We start from the raw sequence: 24,575 nt of genomic DNA on the forward strand, positions 1-24,575 counted from the left end.
CTAGAACCTCATAGCTGGTTATATAACATCACAAAAGAGAATTGTTTGGCAGCATGGGTGCCTCAACAAATCCCTGAATCGTTTGGCAGCACGGGTGCCTCACCAAATCCCTGAATCGTTTGGCAGCACGGGTGCCTCAGCAAACCCCTGAATCGTTTGGCAGCACAGGTGCCTCAGCAAATCCCCGAATCATTTGGAAGCACGGGTGCCTCAACAAATCCCTGAATCGTTCGGCAGCACGGGTGCCTCAGCAAACCCCTGAATCGTTTGGCAACACGGGTGCCTCAACAAATCCCCGGTCCATGACGGCAAACACGGGAACTGCCTCAACAAATCTCTAGCTCATCAGCAAGGCATTGATATGGTTCATCAAAATTCGAGATCTTCACAATAGCATTTTTCTAAGCCTTAACAAAAATAGCGTTCATTTCTTTACTCGTTACTTACCATGATATTTTTCAAATCTTGATTTGTTCGCTATCAGGTAAGTAACAAGTAAAGAGGGACAACTGTGAACATTCAAATTTTATCCGGCCCAGATAAAAGCCCAGAATGTTTAAATTGGAAATAATAAATTTTTTATATACTTAATTTCAATTAATAAATAATAATTACAATCATGTATGGGGGAAAATAATGAGTAATAATTTTAAATTAGGGTTGATAAGGTCCCTAAATCTAAGTGGTTGGGTTAACCGAAAACATAAAATAATAAAAGTAACTAAAAAGAATTAAATTAAAATAGACCCTAAAAAGCCCACAATCATTTTTCAAAGAAAAAGGGATAAAAATAATATTGTATCATTATTTTATTCATTTTTTTAATTTTATTATAAAATATGTAAAGAATAATTAAGAATATTTCTTATGTTATTTTTGTAATTAAATTCGAATTTTAAAATAGAAATAAGAGAAATGTTCTTAAAAATCACTTTTAAATACCAAATAAACGAAAAAAATAATTTTTATATTTTACTTTTTAGAAAATATAATTTTATAAAATTAAAGCATACTCAGATAATTATTTATTTATTTTTTCGGAATTTATAGAATATAAAAGTAATTAAAATATAATTTAATTATGTTTTAATTGGATTTTTCAAAATAATGGATAAATACTAAGTCAAAATCTGACTTAGTTGGTGGTTTAAATCCCATAAAAATAGTGTTATTGGGCCAAAAAGCTAGGTTTCAGTTAATCAAAATTTAAGGGATTAGGGTTAATTAATTTCATTATAAATAGGTGGGTTGTGAGGGATTAAAGAGGAGTTCAAAAAAATTTATTTTAGGAAGAAAACCATAAGAAAAAAGGGTTATGTGAGGGAAAGAAAAACATTGTTGGTGTAAGCGATTCAGTGCAGGCGTGAATATCGCAGCACCGTGTACTCGCCTTGCCAACCGATGGATCTACACACCGTTGACTTCATCGTGTTGACCAGGGAATTCGCCCAATCACAAGGCGAAAACACACTGCGGTCTCACTGTGTCGCACTACACCAGATCATCACCCGTGAAGAACACGGGATCCAGTGCGGACAGTTGTACGAAAGCTTTTGTGCACCTTCCTGAACCGCCATTCATCACGTGCCACGTGTCCAGGCGCAATAATCCTACCATCTCCTCCAATCAGCGTCTGACACGTGTCACTCCTTATTCTAGTCAGTAACACCAGATCCAGGCTCTCACAAGGAAGAAATAAATACATTCTTTGGCACAATTAGGTAATTTTTTTTTTTGGCTCTTTTCATTCTTTCATCTTATGTTTAATTTCAACAATAAAATGTGGAAAAAGTTTCATATTAACAATTCATTAATAATTTATTAATTATCATATAAAGTATAAAAAATATATTAAACATAAAGATGTGAATATTGAAGGATAATGGTTAAGCATAAACAAATAGGATCTTATTATTTTTATGATGAATTAGCAATCTTTTTTTTATTATTTTTAATAGCTATTTTTTTTATAAATGATATCTAGAATGAAAGTAATTTTAATAATTAGTTTTTTAAAATATATGCGGTTTATGAATTGTGATATGCATTGATTGTATTTATCTCGTTTTATCTATATATAAATGAAAAATTGTATAGGATATCTAAATTGTTTTTAAGAATTATTTTATATTCTCTTAATGACTTCTTATTACTTAAGAAAGTATGACCTGCTCTTTTTAGTCTCCTATAGACTAAATACCCAGAACTTTATGTTTTAAGGTATTAAAAAATGATAAGAGAGTTTATTTCCTATATTTCAATTACATATATCCTAAATTCCTATTAAGTGCCCACTAACTTCGTTCTTTTGTACCAGCCATGCCACTAACCGTTTTGTTTTCTTCTTGATTATGTATAATAAAATGATAAAATGAGTCTACTGCTTATAAAATGATTATGTATAATGAAGTGATATGTAGTGATTGTATTTATCTCTTTTTATCTATTAATAAGTAAAAAATTGTATAGGATATCTAAATTTATCTTAAAGTAGATCTTCCAAAAAATATTTTTTTAATATATTCTAGTGTAAATGCAGTTTATATTTTTAGTTAAATATATTTGGTGTACCATAAAAAACCAACCTCACAATAATTATTTTAAAATTTACACTTAGCATATTTGTAAATTGCATTTGTACCTAAAATTTAATAGACATTAAAAATGTAAAATAAAGGACTTTAATATATTCTTTGATTAAAATCAATGTATGTCCTAGTTATTTAATAATCCATAAGAATTTCTATTTTTTTATAAAAACTTCAAACCAGGTGTATATAAAAATTTATTTTTCAAAAGGAATAACAATAATTTTGAGATTTAACCAAAGATGGAAAGAATGTCACCTTGGAGGTTTCTTTCTTCTCAAATCATCTTCGAAAGGTCGCACTACCCCGCTTCTTTTCAATCGATTAAATCTCAAAATCAATTAAATTCCACTTTATTAATAAATAACAAAGAGTTATTTAGATAAAAAAAACTTGTTATTCATCATAAATAAGAAAACTAGAAAAATCATGTTTATTACATACAAAACTTGCAAAGTATATTTTCGTCTAAAAAATATATTTTCTTTAATTAAAATACACTCAACCAATAAATCATTTTCTACATAAAGAACTATGTAAGCCTTGATCCCCTTAATAGGGGTACGTAGGACCAAAGTCAATATTGTCAGGCTCAATAATAAAATAAATTGTTTTTCCTTCATAATAATTAGTTAATTAATCAAATAATTTAATAAAATAATAATAATAATAGCAATAAAGTCATACATTTTAATGAAGGGTACCACTTAAGGCGGGTGGGTAGGGTGATAATACCTTCTCTACCTTGTAACCGACTCCCGAACTTGGATATCAAAAATCCAAAAGCCCAGGGTAATTGGGCTTAAAATATTTTTCTACATTTTAACTATAAAATGTAGTGGCAACTCAAAACAAAGTCGTGCAACCGAAAATCGGGGCGTGACAATAATCTTATCATATTGAGTATTGATCATCTTGATAAAATCCTGAACTAAATTTCTGGTCTCAGATTTGGCTCGCATGAGGTAGAGCCAAGTATGGCTAGTATGGTCATCTACAATTGTGAGGAAGTACCTATAGCCATGTATAGAGGTGTTTGATATGGGGCCCCAAATATCTATATGTATAATATCAAAAGCATGGTCACATCTATTCATGTTATGGGGGGAAGGGAATTTAGCCTGTTTTCCTAAATGACAATAATCACAAACATTAGCAGTATTAAATTTGACATACGAGCATGTTTTGCAGATTGAATTCAAAGTAGCTATTGATGGATGTCTCAATCTAAAGTACCACAAATCAAAGATAGGAATTGTTTGCACGGTATTTACATTGTGAAAACTACTTATCCTATCACTAGATAATCTTCTAAGCATATACAATCAATTTCTCACTTCAACATGTCTAATCATCCTCAAGGAAATCATATCCTGAATGAAACAGGTACAACTATCAAAGATTAGTTTACAACGTAGGGAATTAGTCAGTTTATGAGTTGAAAGCAAGTTGTAATGGAATTGTGACACATATAGCACATTATGTAAGATGATAGACTCAGAAAGCTTTACTGCCCCTGCTATTTTAGCTTGGACAGTGGTGCCATTGAGCAGATCAATTGCAATTGGCCTTATATTGTGATAAGCAACAAATAAGGACAGGTCAGGTCACACATGGTCATTGGCCCCTGTGTCCAAAATCCAATATGTATAGTTACCTGATGGATGGTGATCCTCTTTATTTGGATTGTTCTGTGATGCATTTGCAGGATCCACAGTTAGCTTATTAACATTATGTGTTGTTCCTGCTTTACAATGCTTTTGAATAAAGTTGCTAGTTGTTCATATTATTCAGTGCCAAAATTAAATTTCTTGTCTTCTAAGACATTTGAATTTCCTTGTGGCACTGCATCTTTTTTATGTGGCTGCTCAGAGTTTGTTCCCAAGTTAATGATTCCTGTATCTTGCCTGCTTTTTCCTGATTGAAAGTTTGGTGGGAATTTATGTTTAAAATAACATGATTCCACTGTGTGCCTTTATCTACCACAGAAAGTGGAGACTTTTGTTCCAGTATTTCTTTGATTGTTGTAACCTCTACATCTGCTCCTTCCTTTACCTTGCAAGAAACCACCCCTTTGTCCACTATGTCTTGATCTCCATGGTTGTGTATTATCAGTTTTGTTGGATGGTCTGATATTTGCAACATTCAAGAAGGCTTTAGAATTTGGGGGACCACTGAGTTGTCTCTCTTGTTGGAGTAAAAGAGAGAAGGATTTGTTTATCTGAGGTAGTGGTTCCATAAGTAAGATTTGTGCCTTGGCAGTGTTAAATTCATCATTTAAGCCTTTTAAAAAACATATGACATATTCATTTTCCCTCTGAACTTTCATCATCTTAACCATTCCACAATGACACTTGGCCTCACATGCATAAGACGATATTGGTCTTAGAGTTTCAAGTTCTTCCCATAAGGTCTTGATGTTAGTGAAGTAGTTAGAGATTGCTCTATCTCCTTGCTTTATTGAATGTAGTTTTTGGAGTAAATCTGACATTTTGAAGTAGTCACCTTTTGAAAATCTTTCCTTGAGATCTAGCCACAATTCATGAGCATTGTCAATGTAGACTATGCTTTGAGCAATTGGTTGTGTAAGGCTCCTTGTAATCCAAGAGACAACCATGTTGTTGCATCGTTTCCACATGTCATAATCTGGACTTGTTAAGCTTGGTGTATTGTTCCATTGTTAGCTTGATTGTGCCATTCATAAATTTGAATTTGTTCTTCGAAGACAATGCTCTCCTCATGGCTCTACTCCATAAATGATAATTGTTACCATCCAGTGGAGGAGATGCCAAGATTGCACCAGGACTCTCTCCTGGATGGAGATAGAAGAGACTCTGTATGTCACTGCCATTTGTATTGAGTTGTTGAACCTGTTCTGGTTCAATGTTTGGAAGATTAGCCATGTGTTTCAGTGCGTTGTGCTTATTGCTGATTGATGTTGTGAGTTGTCGAGAGTAGCTCTTCTATTCTTGGCTAGAGAAGGGCTTTCTTGATGAGTTTGGTCAGAACTTTTGACCAAGTTGCATATGGCTCGTGGCCAAGAAGAAAAAGAAAAATGAAAAAACTCATGATACCATAAAGCGATTTTATAATGAATAATACTTCTCTTCTTATTGAATTATAGCATCTAAGTGCCTTTTTATAGTACAAAAAGTGGTTGCTTGGAAAACAAGCAAACTCAAAAAGGGACTAACTAACTTAACTAACTTTTGATGAGAATTCATCCTTATGATCAATTTACTAAAAGGGACATTTGTGCTCAATTACAATTTAAAGGTTATGGATTATGCTTAAGATGGCCCATGGTTGATTTCTGTCTGGGCCAGTCTGGTGTGTCAGCCTTGGTTAGTTTGGCTAGATTTTCTCGGTCAGTTTTATGCGCCAAGCCTAGTCTGTCTCGGTCAGGATCCTGCGTCACGCCTACGCTGCTTCGGTCATTTATGTGCGCCAAGCCTAGTCTGTCTCGGTCAGGTTCCTGCGCCACGCCTACACGACTTCGGTCATTTCTGTGCGCCAAGCCTAGTTTGTCCCGGTTAGGTTCCTGTGCCACGCCTATGCTACTTCGGTCATTTCTGTGCGCCAAGGGCAATCTGTCTCGGTCAATTCCATGAGTCAGGGTTAAGTTTCCTCGGTCATGTGCTGACCGTGTATTGTCAATTTAGGCGATGTAAGTGGCCTCCAATTCCTTATTGTGCAAGTCACGTTTATCCTTCAATAACTAGCATCGAGGCGAGGCTCACCCTTTGTGCTTCTACTTTACATAAAAAAATATCACATAACAATAGTAGACCGAAGTTACCATATAGTGCACGTCAGGTCCATCATCATCAATAAGCACAATGATACCACCTGCTGGTGCTGTAGTAGACACAATTTCAACCTTTCCTCCAACAAGTGTGCGTAGTAAAGCACCTTCAATAAGATTGCTGAAAGCCTGGCGCTAATTGGGTTCTTCTACAACAGCTAGCAAAGGTGATGAGAGCTCACTTAGTTCCAGTACCCGTTTTTGATTCTGGGCAAGAGGTTTCGCAGCCTCAACCAAGTGTGCCAATGCATCAGAAACATTGCATGGTCTTCCTGACATTAAAAAGATCATAAGCAAAAAAACAATCCACCTAGTGGGACCAAGGCTTGGTCGATGTTGTATAAGGAAAAAGAACTACATATCTAAAAGCCAAAAAGCCAAAACCCACAAGAAAGTAGAAGAAATTAAATACATAAGATATCATTGATGCAGCAAAAAGTGTTAACTTTGGAATTTAATTGGGTTCCATGTGGGATACCAAAGAATTGACTAAAATAGATTAACCAAAAGGTGGGACACCACATTCATATCAACAAACCTACCTGACTCCATGTTTTAATGGAGCAAGAGTCAAAGGTGGTAGGGGCATCTCTATATCCTGGACAGAAGTACTTAGAAAGTGACTCGCTAGATTTATTTGGAGAGTCATCCCTTGGAATCCTATCTAACAACTAAGATCTTAGTGACTTAGAAAGTATGTGAGTAGAACCATTCATTTTCTTGATTGCCTCTTCGTTGTAGTGCACTATATTAGCCTACATATTGGACAAAATTTGAACATCAGAGGCATTGGTTTCAACATAGATAAGTGTGTGTATGCGTGCGCACATTATTTGCTTGTTCCCTCTAAGATACTTACTGAATGTTCCAGTAATAGAAAAATGCTTAGCAGAAACTTCATTCAACCCAAATATTTTGTAATGAAGAAAGAATCTTTTCAAGGGGGTGAGAATACCAAAACTCAGCAAATTCCAATACGAGTAGATACTAAAGGCAATACAGTGCATCTCAATGTATTTAGCTGGATGAAGAACATCCCATGTAAGTACACATTCCTTTCTCTTTGTATTGAAACACAAGAAGCTTGGGATCAGAGAAGATACTATAAAACTTATGGGTTCACTACTCACTAGAAATTGTGTAGTTTTGTATTAGGCCAAGGGAGGCTGAATCCGTGCTGCATCTACCATATTGTCTGACTGTAAATCAACCCAGAAAATATCCCCTTTACTATGTACAATTACTAATGGCACCATGTGTACTTCATTATTTGTGAAAGATTTACTCATATATCTATCGGCCAATAAATTATGTTAGTTTTCTTTCAGTCATTCGTTGCAAAAAATCAAATCAAGGAAAATAATACGATAATAAAGCAGAGTGCATGGTTTTTTTATAAGTATAGAGTGAGACAATAAAATATCAAGATGGTATATCTTCAAAGGTGCACTAATTGATAATTGGTATAATAAAAATTATGTGCAAGTATGCATGCCCATAAGTGTAAGAGAGAAAAAGAAGTACCTTAGTCAAATTTACAGCATCCTGGAGTTGCTGCAGAACATCTCTCAGACGGTCACCTTGCACCAAGACGTCATCAACAATGTCATGTGAAATCTGAAAAATTACTGATTTTAAAGCAATCTTGATACTCCAACACAACCATAAGATATAAATAACTATAATTAAGATTCATCATTCCTTGAACTCCTTATTTCATTTTGTTGCATATTAATTAGAATTCATCTGTTTGCGTTTAGTATTTTTTTATCTAACATCTCATATGTCCTCACACTAAATACGATAGGCTGAGACCCAAACTTAAGTTGAGTCAGGACCAGGACAGGACCTGAACTTATGAAGCTCAATAGGCTCTGGCTTGAACTTGGACAGACCTCCTATAATACAGAAATGTAAATGCATGCAAATCTCGGTTCATGTTCCATCAAATATGATTTAGATAACTTACAAACCTGGCTTCTCTTTGTTTGAGTAGACAGGATTTTACTTAGGGTTTGAATGCTTGAAAGAGGGCCATGGATCTGTTTTGAATTTTAATGGAAGAGAAATTAGAACAGGTTTGATGTAAGAGAAAAGAAATTTTATAACAGTCAATAAGTCATACTTACTCATCTTGACATAATTTTGCCATGTTGATTGCTGAAGTAACATTGCTTTCTGTAAAAGGAGTACACTAATGAGTGGTAACATCATACAAAAAAACATAGGTATGAAATCATACAAAAAACAGTTACAGAAGGAATCAACTAATGATAGTTGAATGATTTGAACTTAAATCCAATAAGTATCACAGAACAAACGATATTTGAATGATTTTGAACTGAAATCCAATATCTTTTAAAGAACATCTTGAAATAGAATAGTTAAGAAATGCAAGTTCAAAGGCAACTCTCAAAAAATACAACCGTGTCACAACTTTATAGCATTTCATATTGGAAAAGTGATGAGCTCCTATCAAATTCAAAAAAAAGAAAAGGCGGATGCAGCACATAGACCTGATCCATAACATATGCGACAAGCCGACAACTAGGGACTCTGAAATGTTGATAGCATTCAATCTTTGCTCGGAAATGAAGTACATACAAATTAGCTCATCCTTGACTCGAATGGTCTGAATTCTCCATGACTTCTTATCTAAATCTAAAAAATGAGGCATAGAATAAGCATCCTCCAGAGACCTGTGGTTACCTTTCCGGCCACTTTGAGGTTTCTCGCGTGTTTCCAGCTCCAGCAGCGGAAGCTCAGTAACCAAGAAACCAACAATAAATGGGTGTTTCACAATTGGAAGAACTACAGCTTTACATTCACGGACAAGCTTAACCTACAATTAACATTTACACTAATATTAATACTTGTTCTTTCCTAGAACACAAAGGTACGGACAATGGTTGATCAGTTGCTGAGGGAGGAGGAGATAGTAGTCAAAGTAGCAAGATGAGGTAGGAGAGCTGGACCCGCGAGTGGAGGTACCTGAAAAGGTTCTCCGACGATCAAGTCAGTGTATGAACTAAGTGAATGGGAATATGAGAATAATGACTGGAGAAAATAGTAGAGTGAATAATGTTAAAGAGTAAAGAGGTGAAGATACTTCCTGTTGGTAGAGATCCCTATTTATAGAAGGGAGAGTTGACTTTAGGCTCTTGGCAGGTGGTGCAACGCGTGGCCGACCAAAGGTATTGTCGGGGGTTGCTTTCCCATGTCAGGCGGTTTGCCAGGACCGTACATTGTGCCACTCTTGTCTTTTAGCCTGTGGTTGGTTTGGTAGCCGTTCTGCAGTCTATCTGTCGTGCTGGCAGGTGGGTTGGTGAGGTACTGAAGGCATGCTGTCTCTAAGGTCAACTTTGGTTGTCCAACGCGCGAGGCCCACCTCGGCGACCAAGTATGTGACTCTTCGGTTCGCCGGGTAGGAATAGTTGCCACCAGTCTGCCAGGATGCTGGACGAGCATGTTGGGAGACTCTACCTCTTTCAGGGCGGTCTGACTGTATGAGATTTGGCGACTTGAGATTGAAGGCGCGTTGATTGAGCTGGCCAGGGCGCCGGGCGAAGAATGTTAGAGATGCTCCTCGACCCGGTGATTGTCTAACTGGGCGTATTGATCTATCTTGAGCAGCTAGGTGCTTCTTGAGATTTAATGACGTGTCTCTTTGGTTCCCCGCGCCACGTGGTAGGTATTAATGATCTTGGGTAACGTATCAGTTGGAGTGGGACGTTTCATCATTACCTACTGTAACCCTTAATGTCCGCCGAACTTTGTCGTGTCATGGGAGTGACCGCTGGTCATTCAAATGCCAGCACGTGGCACGACCTTTGGTTTCCGCTGAATTTTCCTTGTTTTTCGGGTTTCCATTGGATTGCACTTGAGTGTTTTTCTACGGCCCTGATGAGGATGTGGATGGGCCTGGTCATTGGGCTCATGGTCCAGGTTCTTCTATAAATAGAGGGTCTTGTGATTTTTTCTCTTTTACGCATTTTCAAAAACCCCTGAATTCTTTCCACGACTTCTTGCTTCCAGCCTGATCTTCTTCTGGATTCTTCCTTTCTTCAACTTCTTCAAAAACCCAGGTAACACTCGTTTCTCATGGTTTTCATTTGTGATTATGAGTCTGATTCCGACGTGGAGATCCTTCCTAGACCTCCACCGAGTTTCCAAAAATTGCCGCCTTCGTCTTACGCATTGGTGGAGGTTCTTGAACCGCTGAGCGTCGTCCCTCCTCCTCCCAAAGATGGAGGTGCAGGGTTTCACTGTAGAGGCGCCGACGATTATTTGGCCTCACTGCGTGCCAAGTACGGGTTCGATTTGAGTGACAGTTCTGAGTCTGAGTCTGGGTCTGAGTTTGATGACTCTTGTGATGGCAGGTTCATGACGATGAGGACATATAAGGCAAAGGCTCCTCAACTGTCCGTTCTGGCGGAGCTGGCCGAGGAGGATTCTCGCTATTGGTGGGTGGACAGAGAGGTGCTCGGGACTCCCAGCATGTTCCCCTATGGGACTCCCCTCAGCATACTTGTGGCCAAAGAAACCTTTCATAGTGTCGAGGCCAGCGCCCCTAGGTCGGGGGAGAGGGTCTGCTATGACTTTGCCGAGGAGAAAAGAGACAGGTACACCTTCTTCCTGTACGAGGCGTACATCCGGCGCTATGGGCTTCGTCTCCCCCTAGAGGAGTGGGAAATGCAAATTCTGGTGCATCTGCAGATTGCACCGAGCCAACTGACCCCAAATTCGTGGGGGTTCATTCGGGCGTTCGAGATAATGTGCCAGGCGGCGGGCATCCCTTGCACTCTAAAGCTGTTCTTTTGGATGTTCCGGGTCGGCCACCACACCAATTCTGATGAAGATAAGGAGGGGCGCCACAGGTGGACCAATCTCGGCCCAAACGGGGGCTATTCACGCCGTTCTCTTCAAATGAGAAAAAATGGAAGGGCGGGTACTTCAAGGTGGACGTCAGGCGGGCGTGGAATGACTGGTGCCTCAGCAAATCCGGCGAGCCGCGATTCCCCTTTGCCTGGAAGGGGGGACATCCATCAACGCCCTTCCAAGAGCTCTTTAGTTGAGACCGAAGACTTATCTCCGGAAGAGGAGAAAGCTGACCAACTCATAACTTACTGGATCGACGAGGGGGGAATTCTTCCTTGCTCGGCGATCCGTGACGGGGGCGGGGCTTTAGTGGACCTTGTTGGTGGGTGGACCGGGTTTCGACTTCTTTTACTGCTTTGTCTTTATGTATCTGTTTATCCTCTTACTAACGTTTTTCTTCCTCTTTGTGCAGTCGAACTAAAAGCCAAAATGAGTGAGAAGCTGAGGAAGATCCTGCTTCTGAAAAGGACCGTCGCCCTGGTTAAGAAAGACGCTACTTCTTCCAAGCGTCAGAGAACGTCATCCCCCGTTCCCTGTCCTATTGAGGGGTCCCCCAGTCAAACAATTGTGTCGCCCTCTTCAAAGAGTGGGGGGCAGCCTGAGAATTTGATGGATCAAGAGCTGGTCCAAAGGGCTGCTGATACGCCCCCTGCTGTGCCTACTGAAACGGTTCTTCCTGTTGATCCTACTGGAAATCCCCCGTCCGCATCAGCGGGGGAAGAAGCCGGTACATCGGCGCTCCCTTCCTCTGGGCAGACAGCTGGAGAGGATGTTGGTTGTTCCTCTGAGCCAAGCAGGAGGAAAGGTTCTAAGGGGAGTCAGGACCGTATTTCTCCTGTTAGTGTCCCCGGGGCGATTGAGCAGGCGTTCCTCAATGCCCATGCCAAGGAGACCTTCGACAAGTTACCCCTGTCCGTCCTGCTGCAAAATGTGAAGGGAAGTGTTGTCCTTATTGCTTTTATCCAGAAGTACCTGGAGGCGGATGGGGTTCTGGAGTTGCGGATGGCGGATGGTGCGATGGCGAAACTTCGGGCTGTGCATGAGGCGGAGAAACAGAAGATGGTTGATCTTCATTCCGCCGAGAAGGCGGAGTTGGTCAGATTGGGCGAGGTCGCCAAGGCCCAGGCGGCGGATCTATCCACTCGCGTGGGGTTTCTGGAAAATGACAAGTTGAAACTCACCGCCCAGGTGATGGAATCCGAAGAGGCGGTCCGTGCCAAAGATGAAGCGCTTCGTCGGCGAAAAGAGGAGGCCGTAGCTTGGAAAGCTCGTGCTGAGGCTGCCGAGCGAGAAAATGCCGCACTTCTGGGGCAGGTGCAGGCATTAGGGGAGGAGAAGGCGTCTCTGGAAACCCGGGTACGGGCATTGGAGGAGGGACGGGCGGCCGTTGAGGCTGAAAAAGAGCAACTGGAGAAGGCTGTGGGTGAAGCCGCTGTGGATGCTTGGGAGAGTGCCCAGTCCCAACTAGCTCTGGCTTTTCCAAACAAAGACTGGTCTTGGATGCAGCTGGGAGCCTATGTGGAAGATGGGCGCCTGTTGGTGGGGGATGACAATGGCGATCCAGTCTCGATGTCTTTTCCTCGTAAGGGTGGGGGAACTTTGTAAATAAATTTTTTTTGTTTGCTAAGTACCTTGTAATATGTTTCCCTTGAATGAATGAACAATTTTTGCGATAATCTCTTTATTTAAATTCTGTACATAAATGTTGGATAATCTTGTGTTTATGAACATTTGAGTGTGATGGATTTAATTCTGAATTTGAACGCCTTCAGCCAGGCGAATGTAAATGCAACACGGCCCCTTGGTGATTGTAGAAAATTATTAAGTGAAATGGCGCCGGGTAAAGGGGGGCGAAGAACGGCCCCTTGAGTGAAGGTAAGAAACCATTATGAGTTTGTACCAGGCAAGGGGGGCGAAGACCGGCCCCTTGGGTGAGTAAAAAACCATTGTGAGGTGGCACCGGGCAAGGGGGGCGAAGACAGGCCCCTTGGGTGAAAGTAGAAAACCATTGTGAGGTGGCACCAGGCGAGGGGGGCGAAGACCGGCCCCTTGGGTGAAAGTAAAAAACCATTATGAGTTGGCACCAGGCAAGGGGGGCGAAGACCGGCCACTTGGGTGAAAGTAAAAAACCATTATGAGTTTGCACCAGGCAAGGGGGGTGAAGACCGACCTCTTAGGTGAAAGTAAAGAACCATTGTGAGGTGGCACCAGGCAAGGGGGGCGAAGACCGGCCCCTTGGGTGAAAGTAAAAAACCATTATGAGTTTGCACCAGGCAAGGGGGGTGAAGAACGGCCCCTTGGGTGAAAGTAAAGAACCAATACTGGGAAATGATCCATCAAAACAATTGCAAAGTATAATATCTCAATCACATATAAGTGGAAAGGATTACAAAAGATCGACCAACTGCGTATGGGGTTGTCGGTTAGGCATAGAATATCCGGAGGTTGGCGGCGTTCCAAGTCATGGGAATGTTTTTTCCTGCCAAATCTTGAAGCTTGTATGCTCATTTGCCGATCTTGCTGATTACGCAGTAAGGTCCTTCCCAATTAGGTCATAGTTTGCCTCCCATCCGTCCTATGTCTGCTCTCCTTAATACCAGAGTTCCTTCGGGAAATTGGCGGGGAATGACTGAAGAGTTGAATTTCGCCGCGGTTTTCTTTTTGATGTTTTCTTCTCTGAGACGGGCCCTTTCTCGGATTTCTTCCACTTCATCAAGGTTGTTTCTGAGGAGAGATTGGTTATCGCCCTCGTTGAATTGAATTGTTCGCCAGGTAGGTTCTCCTATCTCGACTGGGATCATGGCCTCTGCGCCGTATGTTAAGTTGATCCGGCCAATTTGCCTTTGACTCGTCCAACCTTTTCTTTATCCCTTTCAGGATGACCTTGTTTGCTGCTTCGGCCTGCCCATTAGTCTGTGGATGCTCTACTGAAGTGAAGTGTTGTTTGATGCGGAGGCCTGATAACAATGGTTGATTAGTTGCTGAGGGAGGAGGAGGAGGAGATAGTGGTCAAGGTAGCAAGATGAGGTAGGAGAGCTGGACCCGCCAGTGGTGGTACCTGAAAAGGTTCTCCGACGATCAAGTCAGTGTATGAACTAAGTGAATGGGAATATGAGAATAATGAATGCAGAGAATAGTAGAGTGAGTAATGTTAAAGAGTAAAGAGATGAAGATACTTCTTGTTGGTAGAGATCCCTATTTATAGAAGGGAGAGTTGACTTTGGGCTCTTGGCAGGTGGTGCGACGCGTGGTTGACCAAAGGTATTGTCGGGGGTTGCTTTTCCCGTGTCAGGCGGTCTGCCAGGACCGTACACTGTGCCACTCTTGTCTTTTAGCCTGTGGTTGGTTTGGTAGCCGTTCTGCAGTCTGTCTGTCGTGCTGGCAGGTGGGTTGGTGAGGTACTGAAGGCATGCTGTATCTAAGGTCAACTCTGGTGGTCCCAACGCGCGGGGTCCACCTCGGCGACCAAGTATGTGACTCTTCGGTTCGCCGGGTAGGAACAATACTCATACTAACTAACAATAATCATAAACCACAACAGAAGTAGAAGTACACTGAGCTCAAGATAACCAACTCACTTGCAAATTGGAAAGTGCAGCCTCTGCGGCGCACAAGCCAGCAGGAACATTAAAGTGGCCCACAAGAATGACAATGTCCTCTGCCTCCAACTCTCCATCTCCAGGGTACAGCGCAACCGTCCACAGCTCCGACCGATCCATCACATAACTACCAGCTGGTCTAGCATACATCTTCACAGCACAAAGACATTCCTTAATCACACTGCATTACAACAACAATCAAAATCTTTTCCCACTTGATGGGGTCAGCCATATGGATCAATCAACATCACTGTGGTTATCGAAACACCAAATCCTCTGATCGGCCATTTAAATCTAAATCCCTCCTAATGATTTCACCTAGATCTTTTGTTGGCCTAACTCTGTTCAAAATTGAGCAATAATCCCTAATTTAAATTAATATAGAGTTCAATCCTTAAATAATTCAATGTGGGTTTGAAAATTTAAATAGTTGAAACATGCACATAATTATAATCAGTGTAAGGACTAATGAGGATAGCACTAGGGCTACAACAATACTAATTAGGTAAAAGTAACATAACCCCGCAATTTAAATAATTGGCTACATTAATTCCAATTAGGTGTTAGTTAATAGCTGATAGTTAAGAATCCGTTATAGATTAGATTCTGACATTCTATTAAAGTTAGTTATGTACACAATTCATTATATATAAATGCATATAGTGTACTGACTCATTCAATTCGATTCAATTAATTAAAGAGTAAATACGCGTTTCACACACGGTAGAGTAGAAGTCATCATTGGAGTGGGTGACCTAAGGGAGGGAATAAGAATAAATAGGGTTGAAGGATTGGATGGAAGATGAAGGGAGTGAGAGGGAATTAGAGAAGAAGAACAAAGGGTGGTGAAGGGATTTGAGAGTGAGAGAGGGTGGAGGAGTTACAATTGCACAGAGTACCATTTAGCTTATCACACTTCTACAGTTCGTTTTTAATGTTATAATAGAAAGTCAAAAATGTGGAATAAGAAAAAGCATGCAACTTCTTATAGTTTTCTCTCACTGGGACTACCAAACTTATACGGAAAATTTACGTGGATAGTGTAGTCAAACTACACTATCACACATTTGGTATATGCTTCAAAATATTTACTGAAGTAGTGTATTTTTTAGGGAAGTCGTGGATCCTATCTACGACTTTGGGGAAAGTCGTGAATGAGGTCAACGACTTTCTCTCTCTCCATGGAAGTCATGTACCCTAAACATGATTTCCATTGTAAATTAATAATTAAAGAACTTTGTAGCCTAGTGGTTCTTAATTTTTATGGGAACCTAGAGGTCCATGGTTCAACACCCAACTATTGCTTTTTTTTTTTAATTTTTTTATAACTTTGACATATATTATTTATACAAGAACTATGATACATTATGGTTAAATTGTATTATATTCATTATCGAATTTTATACATTTTTATGTGGGTGTTGAACCATGGACCTCTAGGTTCCCATAAAAATTAAGAACCACTAGGCTACAAAATGCTTTTATTATTAATATACAATGAAAATCGTGTTTAGGGTATACGACTTCCATGGAGAGAGAGGAAGTCATGGATCCCATCCACGACTTCCCCAAAGTCATGGATCCCATCCACGACTTCCCCAAAGTCGTGGACCCCATCCACGACTTCCCCAAAATCGTGGATCCCATCCACGACTTCCCTAAAAATACACTACTTCCGTAAATATTTTGAAACATATACCAAACGTGTGATAGTGTAGTCAAACTACACTATCCACGTAAATTTTTCAAACTTATACAATGTTTTCTAAGAATATAGGAAAATTGATTAAAGTATAATTATATCATCGCTCTTCAGTGGTGTTATAAAACTCAATTTGAACTGATTGGTTCGACCATGAAGTAGTTATCTGACTGATTGGAGTCACTCATCTGATTAATCTTACATTAAAACAGAAATTTAACCAAACCACTCTTTAAATAGAGTTTAGTGACATGTTTTGAGTATTTTATTGGGAATCTGAAGTATGAAAACGTAAAAATATTTCTGCTTAAAAGGTGAAACTCCAAACTTCTATTTCCTTCACAAGTGAAGACACTCATGAATGTTTTTACATTCCCATTTCTCAGACGATGTTTTTTGTATAATTTTCTGTTGAATATGGGAAGGTGACATTTCCAAGTGAGTAGTGACCTACCTAGAAGGGAAGGGATACCCATGCGGGGCACATCAATGTTTTCATGTGATATCTAAACAGCTTCATGCAGATATTATGCAGCAAATGCACAAAGGAAAAAAATAGTATAATATCAGTACAATTTCACATTACTAGCAAGTTCCACAATCTTTAACCAAAAATTACTCCTAATAAAATTACAGGCTCTTGGCCTTCAACCAGACTCCCAAAAAATTACCAGAAGGGAAAACAGATTTACAATGTTTCAAGATGTAACAATAGATAAGGGAAAAGTTTTAGTGCCAGTACTCAATGATTGTTTCTCCAAATCCAGGAGTAAAATTGAACAATACGATTAGAAAGGACCAATGTCGGGACAAAATAATATCAGGTTCTGGTCATCAAAAGTTGAAGATAACTCTTAATCCACACAAAACTGTTCAGTGTTCACCATCTCTCTCTTGACCCTGACCTGTAACACAGTAAATAAAGATCAGCATTCTCAAACACTTCACAGGCCCAAAATGTTAGAACTATGTGTAAATAATAAAAGGGCAGAATAAACAGAATTGAATTCAAATCAACTTCCAATCGTGTCCTAATATTTAAAGAAAGTGATCCAGCAATAGTTGTGTTTTGAGTGTGTAATGTGCAAGGGTAAAAGCCAGCTGCCACACGCACACAGATAGAACTCAGAAAATTTAACTAGGAGTGGAAAGACCAGGAAGAAGGAAAACAAAAGAAAAAAAAGAGAGAGAGAAAACAATGCAACTGCATATTCTCACCTATTCAAGTCTCTGCTACCTAAAAACCCTCCCCTTCCCCTGCTACCTTGATATGGTCTTCTTTCATCACTAGGATGCGTCAACCTGTCTCCTGTGCCACGGGATCGAGGTCTGTCATTAAACTCCACACTTCTAGAATCTTCAAATGAGCCAGATCGGGAATCTGGCCTATCAGAAAAACCAGTACTCCTTCCTGCTGAGGAACCTGGCCTTTCAACAGCTTTCTGACCAAAACGAACTTTGTCATCCAGATCATGGACAAGAAGTTCCAGCTCCCTTTCTTTCTGTTGTAACATTGCACGTGCACTAGTTTGGTCTTCACCAGCCTCACCCACGGATTCCTTGTTTGAATTTATTGTAGACTCTTTCTCAAGTTCCTTCTTCAAATGATCAATTTCTTCTTTTAATAACTTTTCCTCTTCAGTCTCAGGCCTGAAATGTTCCTTTAGAAGTCAACAAGATGGCGTGTATATTTGAAAGATCAGCAAGTCACAAATATATAGCATGATCTAATCAACTAGATCAACTTGCACAGCAATTTTGTGCATAAAGCAATGCAGATAAAATAAATAAGGACAAATATTGTATTTATGGCAACAAGTCTTCAACAATGCCAAACTATTGGATTTGAAATCCACCTGTTGGAGTTATATAACCCTAATATTCAAACACTCCACCTTAAGCTTAAGCTAAGCTTTAGTAGGCTACAAATAGAAAGGTAAAAACATTAGACAAACAATACAACCTTTCAACCAAAAACAATTAGGCTGCTAGTACTCCCCGAGAATATCAAAACCTTGGCAATGTCCTAGATGGATATCTCCCCTAGAATATTTTCTACCTTTCTTCTCAGTGGCCTTGTTAAAAACTGAAATCTAATCTCCAAACACTGGGTCAGTCTCATACCACTCCATAAAACAGACAGGACCCTACTTGTGACAAAAATCTTAAATCCACAATCCTTGACAGCAAAACGGCTGCTAATTCACACAGCAAAACTACTCGAGCCTCAAACAACATCTCAGATCAAAGTCAAACAGGGAATGTGAAGGCAGAACAACATAACAGACAAAAAAAGAAGCACAAACAGCAATAAAATGAGACAAGCAGAGGGAGAAAAGCAACCCATCAACCCCAACAAACCAGAGTGACATATTGAGGCATTACTGATGAAGAGAAAACAAGGCAAATCTGAACAGGGTAAAACAAAGCCAAAAACAGAGCTCAGAAGTGCCACCTATACGCACAGGGACATATTCAGGGGAGGGAAACCCCAGGTCCAAGCCCTCCTCTCCCCAACATAATTCATTCAATTATAGGGTGACCATTGACACAATGGTACGGTTGCTTGCCTAGAGGCCATGTGTTCAAATCCTGGCAACCACCTCTTGGTCACAGATAACTGAATGGCAGTCAAGGGAGATGGTATCCTGAATTTTGAACTGGACCTTAGGTCAAAATAGCAATCTGAGTTTATAAAAACAGACTAACAGAGGAAAGATCAAACCAGAGTAAGAGTTCTATTGAACTGAAAACAAAACAATAGATTCTACTCAAGGTGGATAGTACAACTCTACTGCCATGTTGGAATTATAGGTTTAGGGGTTAGGACAGAAGGAAATGAGATAGATGGATTGGTTAAAGGGTTTCAGTTAAAGAAATGTTGACAGTTGACAGATTGGTTAAACTTGTTTGTACTCTGATGCTTGATTTTGTTTTCTTTTATTTTAGGAGGACCTCTTATCCTCCGACCCCCATGTACTACTCTTATGATTGTCTTATTTAAAATAAAAACATTACAAAACATCTGCTTCGCTCAATTAAATCAATAGTTTCTCATCCTTGAAATTTTAAGAGTTCATGGATCAGAAAAACTATAGGGATCTTTAGCTTCTATATTCAGGAATAGACTGTTGGTTAAAAAACAAAAATAAATAACAAAACAAATTGGAAGTATGTTATCTAGTCTTAATTTTATTTTAAATTACAAAACAAGGTGTTTAAAAAACAAGACAACAAAAATTCATCAAGGTTTTTAAGTTTGTTGTTTCCGAAATCACAATAATACTGCTTCGATAATTGCACTTTTGCAACCGTAGGACATTTTAGCATGTCACAAATGGATAAGTGGTTTTTTTTAACATCCATTTAAAGCCCCTAATATTTGTATCCACCAACAAGAAAGACTAAATAGAGGTTGTGAGTATAGACTTCACTGATGTGGCAGTACGAAAATGAAACAGAGTGTGATACAAATGAGCTATGAAGTATCAATACTTCAATATCCTTCACGTATCCATATCCGATACCAATATTCTTCGATACTTCATAAATACATATTAATAGAATATCGAACTTATTTTTAAAATAAATAAGTTATAAAATCAGATACTTTCCACATACACTTGGATACTATTTTTCATATACCTCCCAGACACCCAAACTACCATACAAGAGCATTTTAAGAGGGAGAAAAAGAGAGAAAGCGTAGCACACAATCAATTAACTAGAAAAGATAAGCATAACATTCAATCTACTGGACTTGTAGTAAGAGAAAACAGACAAAACATGTGTATTGCGTAGATAATGAAGAAGAAATGCATTTGCACAATTTTGATCATAGATTAACGAGATCGACACTATTCCTATTTGTGGGCACTAAGCAATGATTTTTAATGACAACATGATCTTCATTTTGTATTTAGTGATTTTTAAGAAATATGATATTTATTTGCAATTTCATAACAATTACATATTTGTTATGTTTTATAAATTTTATGTGCATATTTTATATGTGTATATCCTGCATTTTCAACAATATGAGTATCGATGTATCGGATAGTATCGTATTCGATACTCGTATCGGTATCGGTACTTCATAGTAAAGGAGTATCTTGAAAGAGGAAGAAGGCATAAACTGTAAAACCTTGTACTCATTGTATCGCCGCATGTCTCACTGTCGCCGTAGCCGGCAGTTGTCCACTGTGCCGCTCTCATCAAGTATCCAGGTTCGTTTAGGTTTTGGGAGAGAGGTTGAAGTTTGGGTTTTATGGTTTTTTGGGCTAAAAACTAGGTTTGGCCATAATCTGGGCCTAACCCTTTCGTTAATGGATAAAATCCGGAAAAATCAGAAACGCTGAATCAAGGGAAATCGCAAGATTCCAGCGTTTTTGTGATCTTCCCCGTCGATCCTACCGAGTCCACCTCCGTATGGGTTTGAGGTGTGATCTGAATCGCCAGGGTGCAAAAAATCGTAAAATCAGCGATTTTACGTGATAAATTGTGATTTTGTCAACCATGTGTACATGCACATGGTACTGTCAATGTGTAATTATAGTATGTTTCACCTCAATATATAACCTATACGCTAACTAAGAATAAGCAGCTAGTGCTAATAGCCCCACAACTACGTGCTTCATTATTGTAGCATTCTATTACACTAAAATCTTGCTTATTTTTCATGACTGATCACATCTACAATTAGCTCTTGATCCTGGGTTAGAATATACAGCAACTATTTACTTTGCTAATTAAGGGAGTACAGAGCTTATCTTCCAGGACACATTCCCCAATAGAAAATGAAACCATCGCCAGTGCCAACAACTAATTCATGCTAGTCTCTTATTCACATTAAAATCTTAGGGCATTAGTGTCTTTAAAAAGCTGCATATTATCAATTAAATGTGAACTCCCGGTAGCAATTATTCAATTTCACCACGTACCTGTGCGGGACAAGGGAGATGGAAGGAACACCCAAAGGAAAACTACACTACTACTACAACAACAAAGCATTTTCAAACTAGGTGGGGTCAGCCTCGTTAATCAAATGATGCTACAATATTCTATCGTAAAGAAAAAACGATACTCTAAAGGGAAAGTACATCAGTAGTTATTATTGCTCCATAACCCATTGAACATTACATGAACTAGACACAACGCCATAATCATAATTAACATCTATACCAAAACCATTTTCAACTCCAAATAAGTTGTTGCAATCACTTCAAGATGTAACCCAATCCCCAGAATTAGGGCTAGTGTAGACTCGTCTATAAATTTTACCTATGTATCACACCATAGAATTTGCCAGAGCTATGAATGTCACCACACCCTGAAAATTTTATATGGTTTTTGTTTGCATAATGAGGATGTAAGCTATTTTTGGTAATTAGTTAAAACTAACTAGCTTATGCTATTATCAATTCTCTATTATCGCAATAACAGTCTAAAGTTTAAAACCAATACCAGAATCTCATAACATCGAGATCACTACCAAACACATACAAAATTACAAATCAAAACACAACACAAACCTCTCAACACGGCGATGCTCCAATTCAAGATCAATCTTCCTCCAATCCATACCTCGCTCCACCAGCAAAATCTCCCTAGGTTTGGCATCCCCAAAGGGATTAACCTTGGGTCTGGGTTTCACCACAGTTTCTGCACCCTGCAGCCCCGGACCCTCAGAGCGACCAGATTGAGCACTAGAAGGCCTGCTGGAGTGTGAACTCGTGGGGCGACTCGTCGGCTTCTTTGCCTCAAGCTCCGAATCCAGCTTCTTCCAATCCAATCCCTTCCCAGCCAAAACATCCTCTCTCGGCCTTGCCGCGCCAAATGGATTTGTCTTATTTGTCTTTGCCGGAGCTTCATTCACAGAATCATCGCCGCTTTTCCGTGGATCCAATACCAACCGAGGCCGCTCTCGCTCCTCGCGCTGCGGCAGCGGAGAACCCCTGGTCCAGCGATCTGGCTCCACACCTGAATCACGAAAACCGGAGCCATAGTTGGAAGGTCCAAAGTTCGAAGATCTGGCAGGCACAGGTTTCTTCCCAACCGCCCAGTTATCAACACCATCAGCCCTGGAACCACCACCGAAACCGCCATCGCGGTCACCACCACCACCACCTCCGAGAGAATCATATCGATTTTGCCGTCCAGAATCGAACGACGGCAGAGATTTCTTCACCGACGCCCAATTATCAACCCCGTCAGCTCTCGAAGGCTGATCCAATTCCGAAACCCTAGAATTGTTCCCCCTACGTGGCTCTTCATCAAATCCACCATAAGATCTTCTCCCTCCACCCCAAGAACCGTCATGGTTGTCATCTCGGTCCCTCGTAGGACCACCGGAGCGACCGTAGGAGGAGAATCCGCCGCGACTGAACTGCATTTCCTCAGCGGAACGCTCCTTAGGGCCGGTCGGGAGACGGAGCATCTCGTCCGGTGTCAAGCCACGGTACTCCGACGACGAACCACCACCACTGCCTCCTCCGGAAGCGATTTTGGAGAACTCAGATAGCGTCATCTTCTTCTTTTTGGGTTGTTTGACGTTCACAGCTTCCTTGAGGCTCGGGAAGTTCTGTGATACAGCGGTTTGGGCCACAGCTTCGGCTTCACGCTCTTCAGCTTCGGCGCGTTCCGAATCTGCAGCCCAGGCTCCGATGCTACCCCAAGGTTTCGACATTTTCTTTCTTTCACGAAAACGAGAGTTTCCTTTTTTTTTTCTTTCTTTTGAAATAGGTGAACGTTGGATCCGTTAATGGAGCCGGAGCTCCGAGAACGTGAGAAGAAAAAAGGATAGAGGTTGTTTATTTTTCGGTTTGAAGGGAAAATAAGAGGAAAATGGAAAGAACGAGAAAATGGAATATCCAGACACTCGTGTGTGAGGGGTGAAGCTGTTGTTTGTGGGGAATTGAGTGACACGCGCGCGTGGGAGGGAGTGTGGAGGACCAACAGTTTATTTCCTACCACTCGGGAATAGAGAAAATATATTTCTTTTGTTTGATAATTTTATTTTAGTTTAGTTTTAGTTTGTGTTTCGAAAATGTTGAAAGAAATAGTGGAGTTAATATTATATTGCATCATAATTGGTTCATAGGTTATAATTTTGTTTTATATGCATTTGCTCTGTTTGATTAATTACCTCAACAAATATTCACACTAAGCCATTATATAACTTTAGATCCTAAGAATTTGTTATGTATTGACAACTAAACATTTCGCTGAAACCTGGCTTAATGAAAAAGAAGATCAATCATATCTTATTCATTTTTGGATTTTGGTTGTTGTGATTGATTTGGTTTGGTTAGTTGGCTTAATGAAAAAGCGCATTTGTTCAATTTACCGAAAAATGAAACAGGTTAATTTGTTAAAACCCAAATTAATTCATTAACTTTGTTTTATGATTAACTAATATCTCTTCCTAGCTTTTTTGACCTGGGTTATCTTTTTGATAATGTCAAAAGGGGGAGAAAGGTTGTTTTGTTGTTTCCTGATTGTGCAGGTTGATCATTATAAAAGCTTCCGATATATGTGCGCATCATATCAACCATGCCAACACAATCTTCAAGCTTATTCATCAAGCAATTGTTACTTCAAATTGATAAACTTGATGTAGAGTTTGTCATCATCAAAAAGGGGGAGATTGAAAGTGTGCATGTCAAGAGGAACACTTTGGAAAGCTCTCCTTGAACGTCATGGTTTTGATGAGGACAACTTGTGCCTAAAAGAGCTTGAAGATCACCAACAAATCAACATGCTTAAGTCTTTGTTTGGTACTAGGCTTAGACTAGATTCTAGTTTAAGTTGAGTCAAGGCTTAGGGCACCTAATACATATCTCATATGCATATATCTTTTAAATCATTTCATCCATGAGATATGTCATTTCATAATATGTTCATGCATTACATAAATACATGTATATGTGCATTCTAGGCATAAAACTAAGTGTTAAACATGTATCATCTAAGTGCATAACGTATTTGATATTTTGTATTTAAAA

The 24,575-nt window shown here is 39.6% G+C and overlaps 1 protein-coding gene and 1 pseudogene across 1 annotated transcript; both read right to left on the reverse strand.

Annotated features, from left to right (window-relative positions):
• Positions 1–5,849: 5,849 nt before the first annotated feature.
• Positions 5,850–15,119, reverse strand: LOC109341564 (annotated as a pseudogene).
• Positions 15,120–17,111: 1,992 nt separating this feature from the next.
• Positions 17,112–23,495, reverse strand: LOC109341565 (eukaryotic translation initiation factor 4B2-like). Its single transcript, XM_019579502.1, has 3 exons — positions 22,104–23,495; positions 17,791–18,222; positions 17,112–17,477 (listed from the first exon to the last, which is right to left on the reverse strand). The coding sequence occupies exons 1-3, from the start codon at positions 23,255–23,257 to the stop codon at positions 17,453–17,455; spliced, it is 1,611 nt and encodes a 536-aa protein (XP_019435047.1). The 5' UTR covers positions 23,258–23,495; the 3' UTR covers positions 17,112–17,452.
• Positions 23,496–24,575: the final 1,080 nt, after the last annotated feature.

Source organism: Lupinus angustifolius, unplaced genomic scaffold (assembly GCF_001865875.1).
Source record: "Lupinus angustifolius cultivar Tanjil unplaced genomic scaffold, LupAngTanjil_v1.0 Scaffold_500, whole genome shotgun sequence".
NCBI classification, from domain to species: Eukaryota; Viridiplantae; Streptophyta; class Magnoliopsida; order Fabales; family Fabaceae; genus Lupinus; species Lupinus angustifolius.

What these genes read in the sequence shown, in the direction of transcription:
- LOC109341565 (XM_019579502.1), bottom strand. Translation starts at nt 23,257, where the DNA reads ATGTCGAAACCTTGGGGTAGCATCGGAGCCTGGGCTGCAGATTCGGAA. An exon ending in GAGCATCGCCGTGTTGAGAG is followed by an intron (nt 18,223 to 22,103) that starts GTTTGTGTTGTG and finishes GGAACATTTCAG; the next exon opens with GCCTGAGACTGAAGAGGAAA. An exon ending in GGTAGCAGAGACTTGAATAG is followed by an intron (nt 17,478 to 17,790) that starts GTGAGAATATGC and finishes ACTGTGTTACAG; the next exon opens with GTCAGGGTCAAGAGAGAGAT.